Below are 17,127 nucleotides of genomic sequence, written 5' to 3' on the forward strand. Positions count from 1 at the left end.
GCATGCAGCATGCAGAATACTTTCCTATCCAATAGTACTTCCTCAATTCCCTGAAGTCTCCTTCCCAAGCCTGGAATTATGAAGCCAGGCATACAGTATTACTGTAGGTAGATTAATGTTCATTCTCCAAAATGTAGGTGAGCCTCCCTTACTTCTGGTTGCTGTCTTCTCCACCGAAGGATTCTTTTTTTTTCTTCCAGTTTTATTGAGATTCTTAAGGTGAAACAACTTAAATACATTCATATTTAAAGTAAAAGTTAGAGGAGGAGACACTTTTCAGGATCTTCATTCACTCCTGTAATTCTCATTGTGACCCTGGTTTTCTGGAGATAATAACCATGCTCAACAGTGAGTTTATTTATTTTAGTGTGACTTTCAAGCCAGCTAGAATATAAACATCACTTATTATGAGAATTTTGCCTGTGTAATTACTGTGTGGTGATCTACATCCTCCATTCCCACGTTACATTAATACATATATATATATATTTATAATTTAGGAAGTTTATTTGCTATTTTACCAGGTCTTAATTAGTTTTTATGCACCTGTCTTCTTAGGAGTACAATCTAAATGATGTTCATAATGATGAAGATGAGATAATGAAAGATCTCAAAAGCATTCTGAAATTTCCAAATACTATTCCAATTTCTTTCTCCAAACTCTGCCAGTATCAGGTTGCTCTCACATAGGCAGAGCTCTCATGAATTCATTCATCCATTTATTCTTTCAGGGCATACTATGTGCCATGCTCTGAACTGAAAGACTTTAAAACGGCTAAGAAGACATGCTTTCCCTTGAAAAAGCATATTTTACTTTGAAAAAAACTCATAACACTTCTCAGATTAATTCTTTCAACTCTTTTTTAGTTTGCAATCTCTTTGATTTACAATTTTCAATGTCTTTCAAATAGCATTTCAGGATCTCCATGTTGTCCTGTTGCTTTTTTTATTCACTGTTAGAACACATGCATGCCTACTGACTTCTTCCATTTGTATTACATCAAAATTATCCCCATCTCCACTTTCCTGTTCAGAATGTTGCCAAGAAGAACAGAAAATACACAGATGTTATGGAATATTTATTATTAGTGAGATATTAAATGAATTTGATAAAATCTCAAAGTTATCTTCAATTTCAAGACTTTATTATTTCTCAGAAGTTGTGAACATTGCACTACAGTTTCACAGGTTAGCAAGAACACTGACTCTTACCCTTTAAGAGTATAATTAAAACTAAAGAAGTCTTATGGTAAATTCAGGGGAAAACTATGATTCTCCTTTTAGATGTGGCAAATAGATATAGGCTCAAACATGTTACTGGATTTTTACTTAAATGAGCTTATTTGTCTTGACATCATCATATCCTGCTTTTTAATTAAAATATTATAAGCAAGCATGGTATAAAGAATGGATAACCTTATCTATGCTTTGTCTCCTTAGATTACATAAATGTCAAAGTATGTTTTTAGTGAAAAATAGCTCTTGTCAGTTTAAATGATATTTCCTAAACTTGATTATTTTGAGGTGCATGGTTTACTTGAATCAGCTCTTGCTGTTTTGTGTTCCAAAAATATTTTTAAAAGAACCGATCTATTATTGTAGTATAATGAAAAAAGAAGAGGTGGATTTTTTCACAAACTATATACTTCATCAGATTTGTACTTGTGACCTTTGAAATATGAAGTCAACTACATTATTCTTTCATAACCCTGCAAGGGAATTTATAGACTTTAAATTATTAACAAAAGGTCTTTCTTATTTTGCTATGAATGATCAAGAATCATAAGTAAAATGTTGATTAAAATGGAAAAAAAAGGTTTAAGAGTCAAGTGGGTCTTACAGATCTATACCAAGATTTTAGTGCATGTATAATTTAATGACAAACATAATATTTTATACTATGTTTATTTTTCAGAAAAAATGTTCCCTTTTTATTAACTGTATGGTATCTCACAAAACAATGATTCATGAAAAATATAGAGCTTATAAAGACAAATTGGAAGATAAAAAGCCTTATATAGATATGCTAGTTAACCTCATACTCTTTTATTGATATCTCTGAAAAAATATATAATTACTGTATCTTACAAGATTTGTGACATTATGCAAATGTTTTAATCTTACTATCTCAATTTCCTATTTATAAAATGGGAATAATTATAGCACTTAACTCATATGAAGTTTTCTGATGATTAAATGAGATGATATAAGCCAAATACCTAGAACAGAGACCAGCACATATTAAGGACTTAATAATTAGTTACTATTAATTACTCTCTGTGGTATATTTAGTAATAGTGAACTTGATAAATTCGCATTTATTAAGGAATAAAGTTAACATTCAGGGGGATTATAAGAATGTTAATTTGGGGAAAATTTCTCTTTCTTTTTTTTGACTTTATTAATGGCTTAGTAAAAAGTATCACCTTTGGTGAAATGTCTCTGAATACCGTATGTCTTATTAGAAAGAATAAGAGAAAAATACAGCCAACAGTACTTTAGTATCATGAAGGAAGATGTCATTCTTTTTTAATTTCCCACTGTTACTGACAGTAAAAAAACTCCTAACTTCTGCAACCTCTAAATACCTGTCACAAACATGTTGTTTTTCAAAGTATGCCCCCATGATCATTTGATTCTGAATCTCTTAGTGTGTAATTAAAGCTGTGCCTTAAAATGGCAGCTTCGGGACTTCCCTGGTGGCGCAGTGGTTAAGAATCCGCCTGCCAATGCAGGGGACACAGGTTAGAGCCCTGGTCCGGGAAGATCCCACGTGCCACGGAGCAACTAAGTCCGTGCGCCACAACTACTGAGCCTGCGCTCTAGAGCCCACAAGCCACAACTACTGAGCCCGTGTGCCACAACTACTGAAACCTGCATGCCTAGAGCCCGTGCTCCACAACAAGAGAAGCCACCGCAATGAGAAGCTCCTGCTCTCCACAACTAGAGAAAGCCCGTGCGCAGCAAAACAAGACCCAACACAGCCAAAACCAAATAAGTAAATAAATTAAAAAAAAAAAAAGGCAGCTTCCTGGACACCAGCCAGATTGAATGAATCGGAATCTCAGGAGGTGGGACTCATCAGGTTTTCTTTTTAGCAAGCTCCATAGGTGATTTTTATACATACTAAAGTTTAAGAAACCCTAATCTAGTATGACATAAGAAACTGCTATCAATCATTCTGCCTTCTGGCTTTCACAAGAGTGAGAATTTTCCTCTCTCTTTTACAAATAACCTTTGATCTCCATCTTGGATCAGTCAAGGAAATGAACAGTGATTACTGGCAGCAATTTTGAGGCTTCAAATGGAGACCCAGACCTGTTTTACAGTGGAAATACATACACCAGAAACGAAAGTTTTTTCTTTAACTAATGCACTTGGATGTAATTTCTCTTTCTGTGAAGCAAGATAGACTCAGGAGTTTTACGGTTCCTTATCTCAGAAACCCCAGCTGTCCCTTATGACATTTCCCAGAGAAATAAGGGTTGACTGTTTTCTAATAGGGCTGATTGATATCTTTTGAGATAAAATGCAATTTTATCTCAACACCTGCAATTTAACATACTGTAATTTTTGTTTAAAACCAATTTCTTTAAAAAATATTATTTTATTATGGTAAGGATACTTAATATGAGATCTACCTTCTTAACCAATTTTTAAGTGCACAACACATTATCATTGTTGACTATAGCTGCATTATTGTATGGAAAATCTCTAGAGCTTATTCATCTTGCTTAAGTGAAATTTTATGCCCATGGACTAGTAACTCCCCATTTCCCCCTTCTCCCAGCACCTGGCAACCATTTCACACTTTGGTTCTATGAATCTATTTTAGATACCTTATATAAGTGGAATTGTGCAGTATTTGTCTTTCTGTGACTGTCTCATTTTACTTAGCATAATGTCCTCAACGTTCCTCCATGTTGGTGCACATGGCATAATTTCCTACTTTTTAAAGGCTGAATAGTATTCCATTGTTGTATATAGCCCAGTTTCTCTATCCAATCATCCATCAATGGACATTTAGATTGTTTCTATACCTTGGCTACAGTGAATAGTGCCACAATGAACATAGTCATGCTAATATCTCTTCAAGATCCTGATTTCTATTCTTTTGCATAAATATCCAGATGAATCTAAAAGTGATTTTGATACATTGATAATCTCTAAAGGAAGTAGATTACTTACTACTGCTGCTAGATTTGTATTCTGCAAATATTTATCACATTAAAATTAATTTTTAATGCTTTACAGATGTAAATGTACTACCTCTAAGAATACAGATACTCTGTTACTATTTAGCTCCAACTTTATGAAATTACACAAAACACTGGTAGTTATTCAGATGATGAGTGCAAATGGTAAATTTACGATTGTGATGAACTGGATATAGAGATAAAACATTTAAATAAGAATATCGAGGTGAAATTATTTTAACTAACACTGATCTGATTGGTTTCTTTTACATGCTATGCATATACAATATAAAATTCATGATTTTGTGGTGATGAATTTATTTCATGATGTCTTAAATGATGAGATGTATATTCTCAGAAGGGGAAAATATGTTATTTTGAGCATAGTATATTCCATTGCTGATTTGAAGTTTGAAGTGATGAACAAGTTCAACTGTCAGTATCATTCCCAATAAATCATAGTCAGAGACATGCAAGAAGATTCCTTTTAAATTGGGATATTAGTGTCTACTAAGACAATAAATAATCAGTATCCAGAGAACAACCTCAAACAGGTATGTCTGGGAAAAGTATAAGACTTCTGATGCTGGCATTCACCAAGTGATGGAAATCCTAATGAAACACTGACATGACTAGGGGATACTGTGTCACTTTGTGACTCAGAGAGAGTTTCTTTGCACACTTATTCCTCTCCTGTCCTATTCCAGCTGTAGTCCGCTGTCACTTGTTACTTAAAATGTCTTACTGTGGCAATGGGGGTGGTGCTGTTGTGACTAAGGGTCAGAGGCATGTACAACTTACTCGAGTGCCAGGGATGTGGTTTCTTGGTTATCCTGCCTCTCTCCAAATTGCAGCCATAAATTGAATGTGTAATCATTCCTCTTCTCCATGAGTAGGGTTTTTACACCTATTCAATTATCCCACATGTCATGACTGTCCTCCAGTTCTTTAAGATCAACAGTGCTTGTTGCCCTTCTCCTCACAGAGGCAGGCTACTGTTCTGTATAGGAGCTCCAGGAAAAGAACACTGGTAGAGTTTCTTGCCCCTCCCATATGGCTGTTGCTTCCCTCTAGGGCCTGCACTGCAGTGGCTATTCCTCAGGGCTCTTTCCAATCTTTTCTGCAAGCACCTGTTGGGGTTTGCTGAGAAAGGACATGCAAGGGGACATGGACTCCTCCAATTTCCAATGCTCTCAGGGGTTTCACACTGTCTCAACAGGCCACACTTGGTCTTCACCAATTGTCCTTGCTTGTAGCTGAACTCTTCTTATCGGGACCTGATTATGTCTACCCCAGGTGAGTGCATGTTCATCTCTTATCCTTCCCTGCAGTCATGGTCTTTCCTTGGATTTGCGACCAGTGACCTCAGCTTTCTGGTAGCTCAAGAAATGCCATGCAATTTGAAGTTGTTCTGGCTCTTTTTTACTGTAAGGGTGGAAGCAGCACTCCTTTCAACTTCTCTAAAAGCCAGCGTGGATGGAAGCCCAAACCATTCTTATATAGTTTTAATTTTAACAAATGGAGTGAAAATCCACATTTCTAGCAGTACTTTTGACAATAATATCACTTTTTTTACTTGTAGTACTCTTACTTTTGGGCTAAAAAAACATATAGCATATATAAATATTTCATAACTACTAGATTATTTTCAAGATGTTTCAGAAACAGGTCAAAATGTTTTATTTTTTTTTTCTGTAGAAGATAACTGATTGTATAGTTTCCACAGAGAAGAAGTTTTAAATTTATAATACTGAGTCATCTAATCAAAGTGATATAATAGAGCCTAGCTATTGCTCTACTGGAATTTTAACAGTAATGTTGCTTGTGTCTTCTGCAGACACTGTTTTTCCCATATTAAAAATGAAAAGAGAAAATTTCCATCTAAAACAAGGCCAATGAGAACACAAAAGTATAAATTTCTTGCACATCATTTTACATGAAAGTTTCAGCACAAGGTCCAGAAAGTTATAGGTGATGTACACATGTTCCCTTTACTCACTTGGCTTGGTAATTACTTGATTGTAAAATTAAATGTGAGGTCTTTATCAAGGCTATGCTGGATTACAGTAGCAAAAACAAGCATTAATGGCAGTGTTGTGAAATAGATTGTGTACTAGATATTAAATCATTTTATCAAAGAACTGAAAGATATATTAGTAATTTTTAATCTATAAATGTCCTTAAGAAGCACATTGATGTAATCGTACAGATACGTATCATAGACATTCTGTAGAGCCCAGTCCCCAGTATTTACTTAGTAGATCACTGGAGATTAGCTGTGTACTTTTCCTTTTCAACTGGATCATCTGTTGATATTTTACTTTTATTTATTTATTTATTTCTATGTATCTATCACCTATGCTATCTGCAAACACGGGGTCCAAGGTCCTTTTTTGGTTTTATTTTGTGAGCCACCTTTTCTCTTTGTGCACTCTTATCTTCTGCCCACTGGGAGAGATTATTGGAAAAGGACTTATTCCCTGTCACAGTGGAAATACAATGAAACATGAATTCATTATGACTGAGAGGATGCTTTCACTGTCAGGGCACTAATTTCTTAAGGACTTATAGGAAAAGATCAGTGACATGATACTAACTGTAACTTTCATCACACTAATTTTCAATTTAATGCTTTAAGCCAGTGAAGCTAATTATAATCAGAAAAGCTTACACATATTCTCAGCCATTCCAATCCTCCCAAATTACATCTAACTGTATCTTTATTGTTTATTTCACATATTTAATCTAGGTCTAGAGTGTTCTATATCAACCTGTAAATTTTAGAATAAATATAAATTTTAGATATTATATTACAAATGTGCTACATATTGCAAATACACATAAATTTGAGCACACTTAGCAATTTTGCAGTTTAGATGGATATATGATTATTTACGCCACAAAACATAGTATAATAAATTCAAAATCTCTTATCTGTATTATAATTCCCCTTTTCCCACAGAATGAATTTATATTTTCCGTGCATCTGACTTAATAAAAGTATAATACCTGACATATTGGCGAGGAACCATATTCGTATTTATTTGAACTCTAACATGGCTCCAGAATACTTGAGAGCTAAGGCACAAGGAAAATATTAATACCATGTCTTTGCGTAATTACTGTCTGTCCAGATAAATTATGTTTTTATTTCTCACAAGATCACTGACAATTTCTCCTCCATCTACATAGAAATATATATATGCATTCCATAAAAATGTAATCTTGTGGATCTCCCTGGCGGTCCAGTGGTTAAGACTCTGTGCCTCCACTGCAGGGGGTATGGGTTCAATCCCTGGTCAGGGAAGATCCCGCATGCTGCAAGGTACAGCCACAAAACAAGACAAACCAAAAAACAGAAAATGTAATCTTGTATGTAAGCTTATTTTTGAGATAATTAATTACAACTATATTTGTTTCTTCACAATTAAAAACATCATAGTCTGTTAATTTTATAAATGGAAGAGCAATTCAAAAAATAAAAATTTAAGATATTTTACCAAATTAGTTTAAATAAACATTAATAAGGTACATTTGAATAAGTAGTTTGAGTAAGGAATTATTTGAGTAAGAAAAATATTTAAAGCATAAAAACATAAAGTACATTTGTTATAGTGTCACACTAAGTAATGCAAAGTTATAAAAATAGAGGTTATTACTGTCACAATGACAAAATTCATATGTTCACAGTGACTAGTTGAATAAGTCATATAATTATATTTTTGGAGCAGATTTCCTATGTACTAATTTGGTCTTGTTTAATCTAGTCCATATCTTTCATACATATTTTTTGTAGTAGCATCTTTTTTATATATTATTTAGTATTCATCTCCATAATCCTGTATATTCTTTACCAGTTACCAGGTATCCCTTTTTTTGCAGGCAGAATGTGTGTGTGTGTTCATATATGTATATATAAATTTATATTTATATATATATTGGGTGGGCCAAAAAGTGCCTTCGGTTTTTAAGTAAAAATAAAAGACACATTTTTCATTTTCACCAAGGACTTTATTGAACAACACATTCACCCTTTTGTTCTACTACCTTCTGCCATTTTTCAGGCAACTTCATAATTCCATCTTCCCAAAACTTTTTATCTTTTTGAGCAAAGAACTGTTCCAGGTGCTAAACAGTCTTCCAGGGAATTGAAATTTTTTCCATTAAGAGAATTTTGTTAAGACCAAAATAAATGGAAATCTGAAGGTGCAATATCTGATGAATACGGCAGATGAATCAGAACTTCACAGCCAAGCTGTAACGGTTTTTGCCTTGTCATCAAAGAAACATGCGGTCTTGCGTTATCCTGATGGAAGATTATGCGTTTTCTGTGGATTAATTCTGGACGCTTTTTGTCGAGTGCTGCTTTCAGTTGGTCTAATTGGGAGCAGTGCTTGTTGGATTTAATCGTCTGATTTTCTGGAAGGAGCTCATAATAGAGGACTCCCTTCCAATCCCACCATATACACAACATCACCTTCTTTGGATGAAGACGGGCCTTTGGCGTGGTTGGTGGTGGTTCATTTCGCTTGCCCCACGATCTCTTCCGTTCCACATTGTTGTACGGTATCCACTTTTCATCGCCCGTCACAATTTGTTTTAAAAACGGAACGTTTTCATTACGTTTAAGTGGAGAATCGCGTGCGGAAATACGAAGATTTTTTTCGCTTAACTTACGTGGAACCCAAACAACGAAGCGACTGACATAACCAAGCTGGTGCAAATGATTTTCAGCACTTGATTTGGATATTCTGAGTATGTCAGCTGTCTCCCGCGTGGTATAATGTTGATTGTTGTCAATTAATGTCTCGATTTGATCGCTGTCAACTTCAACTGGTCTACCCGACCGTGGAGCATCGTCCAGCAGGAAATCTCCAGCACGAAACTTCGCAAACCACTTCTGACAGGTTCGATCAGTCACTGCACCTTCTCCATACACTGCACAAATCTTTTTTTTGCATTTCGGTGGCATTTTCACCTTTCTTGAAATAATAAAGCATAATATGCCAAAAATGTTGCTTTTTTTCTTCCAACTTCAATATTAAAATGGCTACACAAAGATTCACCAATTTTGATAAGTCTTTTTTTAAAATGCATGCTGATATGACAGCTGTCACACACAATCTAACAAAATTGTTTTGAATGAAGTTAAAGACAACAAAGTACTACTGGAGCCATCTTACAGAAAACACTGAACGAAGCTTTTGGCCCACTATTATACTTGTATAATAGTTATTTGTGTATTTATGTATAAATACCACAGGAAATGACCAGATAATACAAACCAAGGAAGCTTTATATTTCATGACATAGTTTATTTTCTGATATCTCAAGTATGATCATATAAACTAAGAGTCAAAGTAACTGGAAAAATTTCTCTCTAGGAATCAGGTGGAGAATACTGTAGAAGTCACACTGGTGAATGTTTTTTTGAACAATTTTATCTCAAACTGACAGACTGTGCAGTGTTTTATAAAGGAGTTCAGATAATTGTAATGAAGATGTCAAGGGTAAGAGAATCACAATCATGAATCTTCTTTTAAGCCATTAAAAACACAGTTTGCTTGAGTTGCAGAGTGCTGTCCATTTACTTTTTTAATATAATACATCATTTGAGTAGTGTTTAATGAGTGCTCAGTTCTTACATTTGCTGTCTTCACTTCATGGTAACACCCCCAAATGACGGCAATTAAAATTATTAACAGGTTTATAAGACACAGACTGTGATTCTGTCAGCAGTGAAAAGAGGAAAATCTAATAACTGCAATTTCTACTTCCAGCCTACTTTAATTTCTTCCTTTCTCTTTGTGATTTCCTTTTGATTTTAAGGAACATGATTGAGGCCATGTGTCGCAGCCTTAATTTTAGAAATACAAGCTTGGATAAAATGCCTCTTATTTAACGAAATAGAAAAATGGACACAAATTAGATATAATGCCCAAACATTTTTTATAATTAAGTATAAGGCATACATTACATTTAAATTACAGCTTTTTACTCATAAAGTTGGTATCTAATTTTGACTCTAAATAATTTGAAATACTTTACCTAATTTTCCAAATATGAGATTTTTCACTTGAAATAAAAAAATATACCACCAACCACACGGAAGACACAGCATTTTGAACAAGCTACTGATTGCTCTTATAAGTTTTGTACTTTTGAATATATATCAAGATATTGATTTGGGGCACTTCATCTTTTCAGGTAAGCATTTTGGTAATGAAATGTTTTGACCCTGGTAGTAGTGGAGTGATTTATGTTTGTGGAAGTCATTATTGCTAGATGTATCTGATGCCTGCTAGGAAGTCAAGCTTAATACCATAATGTCTGTGTTTAGTATAATACCAGTAAAAAAGTAAATAAAAGTCAAAGTGCTAAGATACCAGCAAGGCAATCACTTTCTCCCTCTGGTATCTAAAGTGATCATTCTTCTGAGGTCTGTACAGTGCTCAGCAAGCAGCATTTGTTTTTAAGCACAGATAGAAGCTACTAATTAGTGAAAGGTCTGTTTTAAACAAATTCAGCTTTAGGATTCAGGTGTTTTGGCCAAACTTGACTAAAAGTGAATTTAGTAAGGACAGAAACCACACACGAGTACAGAAAGACAAAACCATCTTGATTTGAATTTCAGACAGTGAACTTGGTCCCCCATAATCCCTCTGACATTTAGTCTTAAGACTTCTCAAAAAGTTAATATAATCATCTGGCAAAATCAAATCCCAATGATGCAAATTTTATTTTTCAATTGATTTCCAGATGAACTACATTGGAATGAGCCTAATCCACATCAAAAGGGATATTCCTATAGCAGTATTTCATTAAATTCAAGGGGAAAAAAAATCTATGGTTATATATTATGTAAAAAGCAAGCGGACCACAAAATTGAACATACAATTCCTGGCAAGAACATAACTATCTTCCCTACTTTGCTTCACTTATATCTATTTTGTTTTACTTTGACCTTAGTTTTATTAACACTGTCTCTAAGTATTTCAATGATAAAGAAAATAAATGAGACATAACTGAAGGAAGTATGAGAGAGAGATAGTAGTTTTAATATTTTATAATAATTGCTACTTCTATTACGTTACTAAAATTTTCATTTTTAACAATTCAAGAAGTTGCTGAAGTAATATGGATAGCTCCCTCCTCCCACAACTCAATCCAATCCAACTCAGATAATGTTATACCATAAGCAATTAGGCACATGATCGTCCATGCTTCCATGAATACTTGAGAGGCAGGAACATTTTTTAAACAGAAAACAAATAAGTCACGGTACATGTTGGTTAGGAATGCACTCCAGCTATTTTAAGTGACCGAAAACCAGTGACAAATAAGATAGGCTTATTTCTTTTTCACACGAAAGCCTGGACTTGTGCATGGGTTAGGGAATGTAGTGCCTACGCCCCTTGAGATTTTCAGGGATTCTAGTTCCTTTTCTCTTATTGCTCCACCACCTACTAAGTTGTCCTCATCCACATGATCAATTGTACAGTCACATCTGCAGTGAAGAGCAAGCTGGTTCCCTTTAAACTATGACCTGAAGAAGCATACATCATTTCTACCTGCATCCCATTGGTCTGAACTCAGTCATATGGATGCTCCCAGCTGCAACTGAGGCTGGGAAATGTTGTCTCTCGGCATGCCCTCATAGAATTGAGGGACCCTCTATATTTAAAAAGGGGAAGGAAGGAAATAAATATTGGGGAAACATTTAGCAGAATCTGTCATACTTTATTTACTATGGATTTATAAAATCTATATATCTATCCAAAAGTACTTATTAAGAAGCTATTACACATGAAGTATTTTTCTGTGCCTGGTGACATGATGGTGAGGGAAGCTTTTGCCTTCACAAACTCCCACCTCGTTCCAACCATCAAAGTTGGTGTCCCCATTCTTTAGGATAGAGCCCCAGTCAGTTTCTGGTCAGTATGTCAAATCCCCTACTGAGATGAGAAATCTTTTCTAAGCTCCAGTGTACTGGAATAGGAATAGGGTGACTAGTAATCCCAGTTTCCTCGTGACTAAAACGTTTCCCAGGACACAGAACTTTCAGTGGGTGCTGTCTCTTGCAAGCTATAGTCTTGACAAAACACATGGTAGAGTTTAGGAACTATTAAATTTCGTTAAGTAAATAAATGAAAAAAGTTGTCAGAATAATTCTCCTCCCATCTTTACTGAAACAGATAATTATTTTTTCTTAATAGTGGAGAATTATGAAATGAAAATCTCCTATTATATGCACTCAATTATAACCCATAGGTTCTTAGAAATTTCACAAAAAGTTTGATAACTCACACAAATTACATTCTTTTTATTTACCAACTAGATAATAGTAATACACATTATGCAAAAGGAAACAGTATTGTTAGGCTGTACAATTAAATTTTAATAGCTGTTATTTCTTTTAATCTGTTTGAGTAAATAGGGCCAAATTAATCACATAGGGCTTAAATTTATAAATAAAATTGGACTATATCCAGATGGAAAGTACAGACTATTCTATTGCCAACTTTCTCACTTACTCTTTAATGTATGGAATTATTTCCTCAAATTAAAATTGGACAGATAGAAACCAATCCCTCCTATCTTGGAAATATTATAACCTGGATCCAGAACTGGCTTTAGTAAAATAATTAGAGAAATTTTAGAAATACAATATTTAATAAATGGAACCCTGTAAGCCTTCCTTTCTTCAACTAACAGCAAAAACGGATTAATAGGCAAATCAGGGAAGCAGATATTAGAGTGGATTGCCTCCGAGTTCAAATGTGTAACACTGGACTGCCAATTTTACGGGCTAAAACAAATTTAAGTATTTCATGATTAAAATGGAACAAATTTTAATAAGCAGACAAACGACATTTATAGTACCCCAGGAATGACCAGTCTCATTCAGATGTGAAAAGATTGTTTTGTGTCATCCTGCTACACCTAAGTGAAGTTTAATGGTTGATTAAATTTCATTGTAGAAACTTAACTGGGGTTAAGTGTTTAAGGCTTTATTTCTATTGGAAACCTATCCTGAGGAAGGAAAACAGTTCTATATATAAAGGAAGGTCGAATGAATGTTTTTATGTAGGAACCACTGTAACTCACTACTGCCTTGTACGCTTTCAGGTTGTAAACTAAAGAAATATTAAATCTGATAAATTGATTAAAAGATACTACCTAAAATATTTGAAAGTTGCTAAGAGAGTAGTAGGATCCTGAAAGTTCTCATCAAAAGGAAAAAAAAAATTGTAACTATACAAGATGATAGATGTTAGCTAAAGTTACTGTGGTAATCATTTTGCAAATATATTTAACTCAAGTCATTATGCTGTGCACCTTAAACTTATACAGTACTGTATGTCAATTATATTCTGTTGGGGCCCATGGTAGGCCACCCCCAAATGTACCTCAAGGGCATATTTACTATTTTGAATTACAGTTACTGAAGCAACGGCCAATGCAAGAGGGACACTCTGACACTTCTGTCTCCCTGAAAGCAGGAAACAAAATCTCTCATGTGACGATGCACTCCCTGCATCTGCAGGTAAAAGATCATCCTTATCGCCAGAGCTGGGGAATTCGGGCTGAGAAGTCTATATATACAAACCTTGTTACTTCTTTAATTGACTACCCCAAACCCAAACTCTGTTTAGATTCTTCACTAATTAAGCACCCAAAACCTAAGTTTCTTTGTCTGGTCAATTCATCACAAACTCTTTTGTCTAAAAAGTATAAAAGCTGTTTGCTTTGGTCACTTCTTTGGTCCAATTTTTATCGGACCTCCAGGCGCATGAGTTAAAATTTGTTTCTTTTTCTCCTGTTAATCTGTCTTGTGTCAATTTTATTATTAGTCCAACCACAAAAACTCAAGAGGGGAAATGGGGAAATTTTCTCCTCCCCAGCAATCTCAATAAAACTTAAAAAAAAATTTTTTTTATGTTACTACCTAAAAAACGCTGTACTTTCTCCTAGATAACAGAATCTATAAGGAAAATTCCAATATCATTTTTGAAAATTTGAAAGGCAAAACAGAAAAATAATCTCTCTCAAATAGCTCTTGAAGATACATGTTTTGATATGGTCCTAATTTTACTGCTTCATTGCTTTTCATACTGAAAAATAATACTAAATGCTAAAAATAACTATATGGAAAGAGTACAGGCATATCTTCACCCATAATTCCCTCTGAAATACTTCTTTCTCTGCTTGGTGCTACCAAATTCAACAAGCTCATTATTTTATGGCTAAAGACACTTTAATTTGTGAACGTTTTTGTTCTCCGGAACTATGTCTTGCCATATGGAAGTAGATTTGATCAGTCCCCACCTGACTTTAATATTTTTCTCTGTCTTTATGGTACCTGAATATTTGATAAATCAGCTGACCTCTGCCTCGTCTGGGTTCCGTAAAGGCACTTGGCAATAATGTGATTCCTTTCCCTACCCTTATTCTAAGGGTGTGATCAACTTGCCTGCACTCTTAATAAGTCCCCCTGCTACCCTTCCCTTATGATCTCCCCCCCCCCCACCAAACTGGTTTACTTTTTCTTTCTTTTTTTTTTTTATAGATTTATTTATTTATTTACTTTTGGCTGCATTGGGTCTTCGTTGCTGCGCGCAGGCTTTCTCGAGCAGGGGCTACTCTTTGTTGTGGTGCATGGGCTTCTCATTGTGGTGGCTTCTCTTGTTGTGGAGCACAGGCTCTAGGCACACGGGCTTCAGTAGTTGTGGCTCCTGGGCTCTAGAGCACAGGCTCAGTAGCTGTGGTGCACAGGCTTAGTTGCTCCACGGTATGAGGGATCTTCCCGGACCAGGGCTTGAACCCATGTCCCCTGCATTAGCAGGCGGATTCTTAACCACTGTGCCACCAGGGAAGCCCTACTTTTTCTTTCAATTAAAGTATAGTTGACATACAATGTTATATTAGTTTCAGGTGTACAACAGAGTAATTTGATATTTTTATGGATTACACTCCATACAAAGTTATTATAAAATACTGACCATATTCCCTGTGCTGTGCATTACATCTTGTAAATTATTTATTTTGTAACTCGTAGTCTGTACCTCTTAATAATCCCCTTCACCTATTTTTCCCTTACCCCCCACTGCTCTCCCCTCTGGTAACCACTCTTTTGTTCTCTGTATCTGTGAGTCTGTTTCTATTTTGTCAAATTTTTTGTTTTTTAGATTCCACATATAAGTGGAAACATACAGTATTTATCTTTCTCTGTCTGTCTTATGTCACTAAGTATAATACCCTCCAGGTCCATTCACGTTGTCAGGGAAATGCCTATCAAAATACCAATCATATTTTTCACAGAACTAGAACAAATAATTTAAAAATTTGTATGGAAATACAAAAGACCCCAACTAGCTAAAACAATCTTGAGAAGGAAGAACAGAGCAGGAGGAATCATGCTCCCTGACTTCAGACTATTCTACAAAGCTACAGTAATCAGAACAGTATGGTACTGGCACAAAAACAGAGACATAGATCAATGGAACAGGAGAGAGCCTAGAAATAAACCCACGCACTTATGGTCAATTAATCTACAACAAAGGAGGCAAGAATACACGATGGAAAAAATACAGTCTCTTCAACAAGTGGTGCTGGGAAAACTGGACAGTTACATGTAAAAGAATGAAATTAGAACACTCCTTAACACCATACAGAAAAATAAACTCAAAATGGATTAAAGACCTAAATGTAAGACCAGACACTATAAAACTCCTAGAGGAAAACATAGGCAGAACACTCTTTGACATAAATCGCAGCAATATTTTTTTGGATCTGTCTCCTAGAATAATGGAAATAAAAGCAAAAATAAACAAATGGGACCTAATTAAACTTAAAAGCTTTTGCACAGCAAAGGAAACCATAAACAAAATGAAAAGACAACCTACAGAATGGGAGAAAATATTGGTAGATGATATGACTGATAAGGGGTTCACATCCAAAATATATAAACAGCTCATACAACTCAACATCAAAAAACCAAACAACCTGATTTAAAAATGGGTAGAAGAACTGAATAAACATTTTTCCAAAGAGGAAATGCAGATGGCCAACAGGCACATGAAAAGATGCTCAACATCACTAACCATCAGGGAAATGCAAATCAAAACCACAGTGAGATATGACCTCACACCTGTCAGAATGGCTATTGCCAAAAAGAACACAAATAACAAACACTGCGAGGATGTGGAGAAAAGAGAACTCTCCTACACTATTGGTGGGAATGTAAATTGGTGCAGCCACTGTGGAAAACACTATGGAGGTTCCTCAAAAAACTAAAAATAGAACTATCATATGACCCAGCAATTCCACTCCTGGGTATATATCAAAAAAAAACCCCCAAAAACCATAAACACTAATTAGAAAAGATATATGCACTCCAATATTCATAGCGTCATTATTTACTATAGCTAAGATACAGGAGCAATCTCAGTGTCATCAAGAGATGAATGTATCAAAGGAGATATGGTGTGTGTGTATATATATATATATATATATATATATACACACAATGGAATAAACCCATGCACCATAAAAAGAATGAAATTTTGCCATTTGCAACAACACAGATGGACCTGGAGGATATTATGCTAAGAGAAATAAGTCAGACAGAGAAAGACAAATACTGTATATTTTTGCTTAGATGTGGAAACTAAAAAACCTATTTTTTGCATGAAGGGACGAGTTTGGTCACAACTCTGAATATGATTTTATTCTTTAGCATATGCAGAGGCAAACCAGCTATACTCCCCCTTGAGTATAACTTAATTACAGTTTACTCAGCACATTAAATAGTGTCCAAAAGGGTAATGTTGTCTGTGCAATTTTGTACTTTTTATAGTCTCTTAAATGCCTTATGGTAGAAATGAAAATACTTCACTCTGTGGCTTGGACTGTGATTAGGTGTTAGGAC

The 17,127-nt window shown here is 34.9% G+C and overlaps 1 protein-coding gene across 1 annotated transcript; it reads right to left on the reverse strand.

The window, feature by feature from the left end:
• Positions 1-8,373: 8,373 nt before the first annotated feature.
• Positions 8,374-9,168, reverse strand: LOC137756289 (histone-lysine N-methyltransferase SETMAR-like). The gene has a single exon (XM_068532602.1). The coding sequence runs from the start codon at positions 9,166-9,168 to the stop codon at positions 8,374-8,376; it is 795 nt and encodes a 264-aa protein (XP_068388703.1).
• Between the last annotated feature and the right edge of the window lie 7,959 nt (positions 9,169-17,127).

This window comes from Eschrichtius robustus, chromosome X (assembly GCF_028021215.1).
Source record: "Eschrichtius robustus isolate mEscRob2 chromosome X, mEscRob2.pri, whole genome shotgun sequence".
Classification (NCBI taxonomy): domain Eukaryota; kingdom Metazoa; phylum Chordata; class Mammalia; order Artiodactyla; family Eschrichtiidae; genus Eschrichtius; species Eschrichtius robustus.

What these genes read in the sequence shown, in the direction of transcription:
- LOC137756289 (XM_068532602.1), bottom strand. Translation starts at nt 9,168, where the DNA reads ATGCCACCGAAATGCAAAAAAAAGATTTGTGCAGTGTATGGAGAAGGT.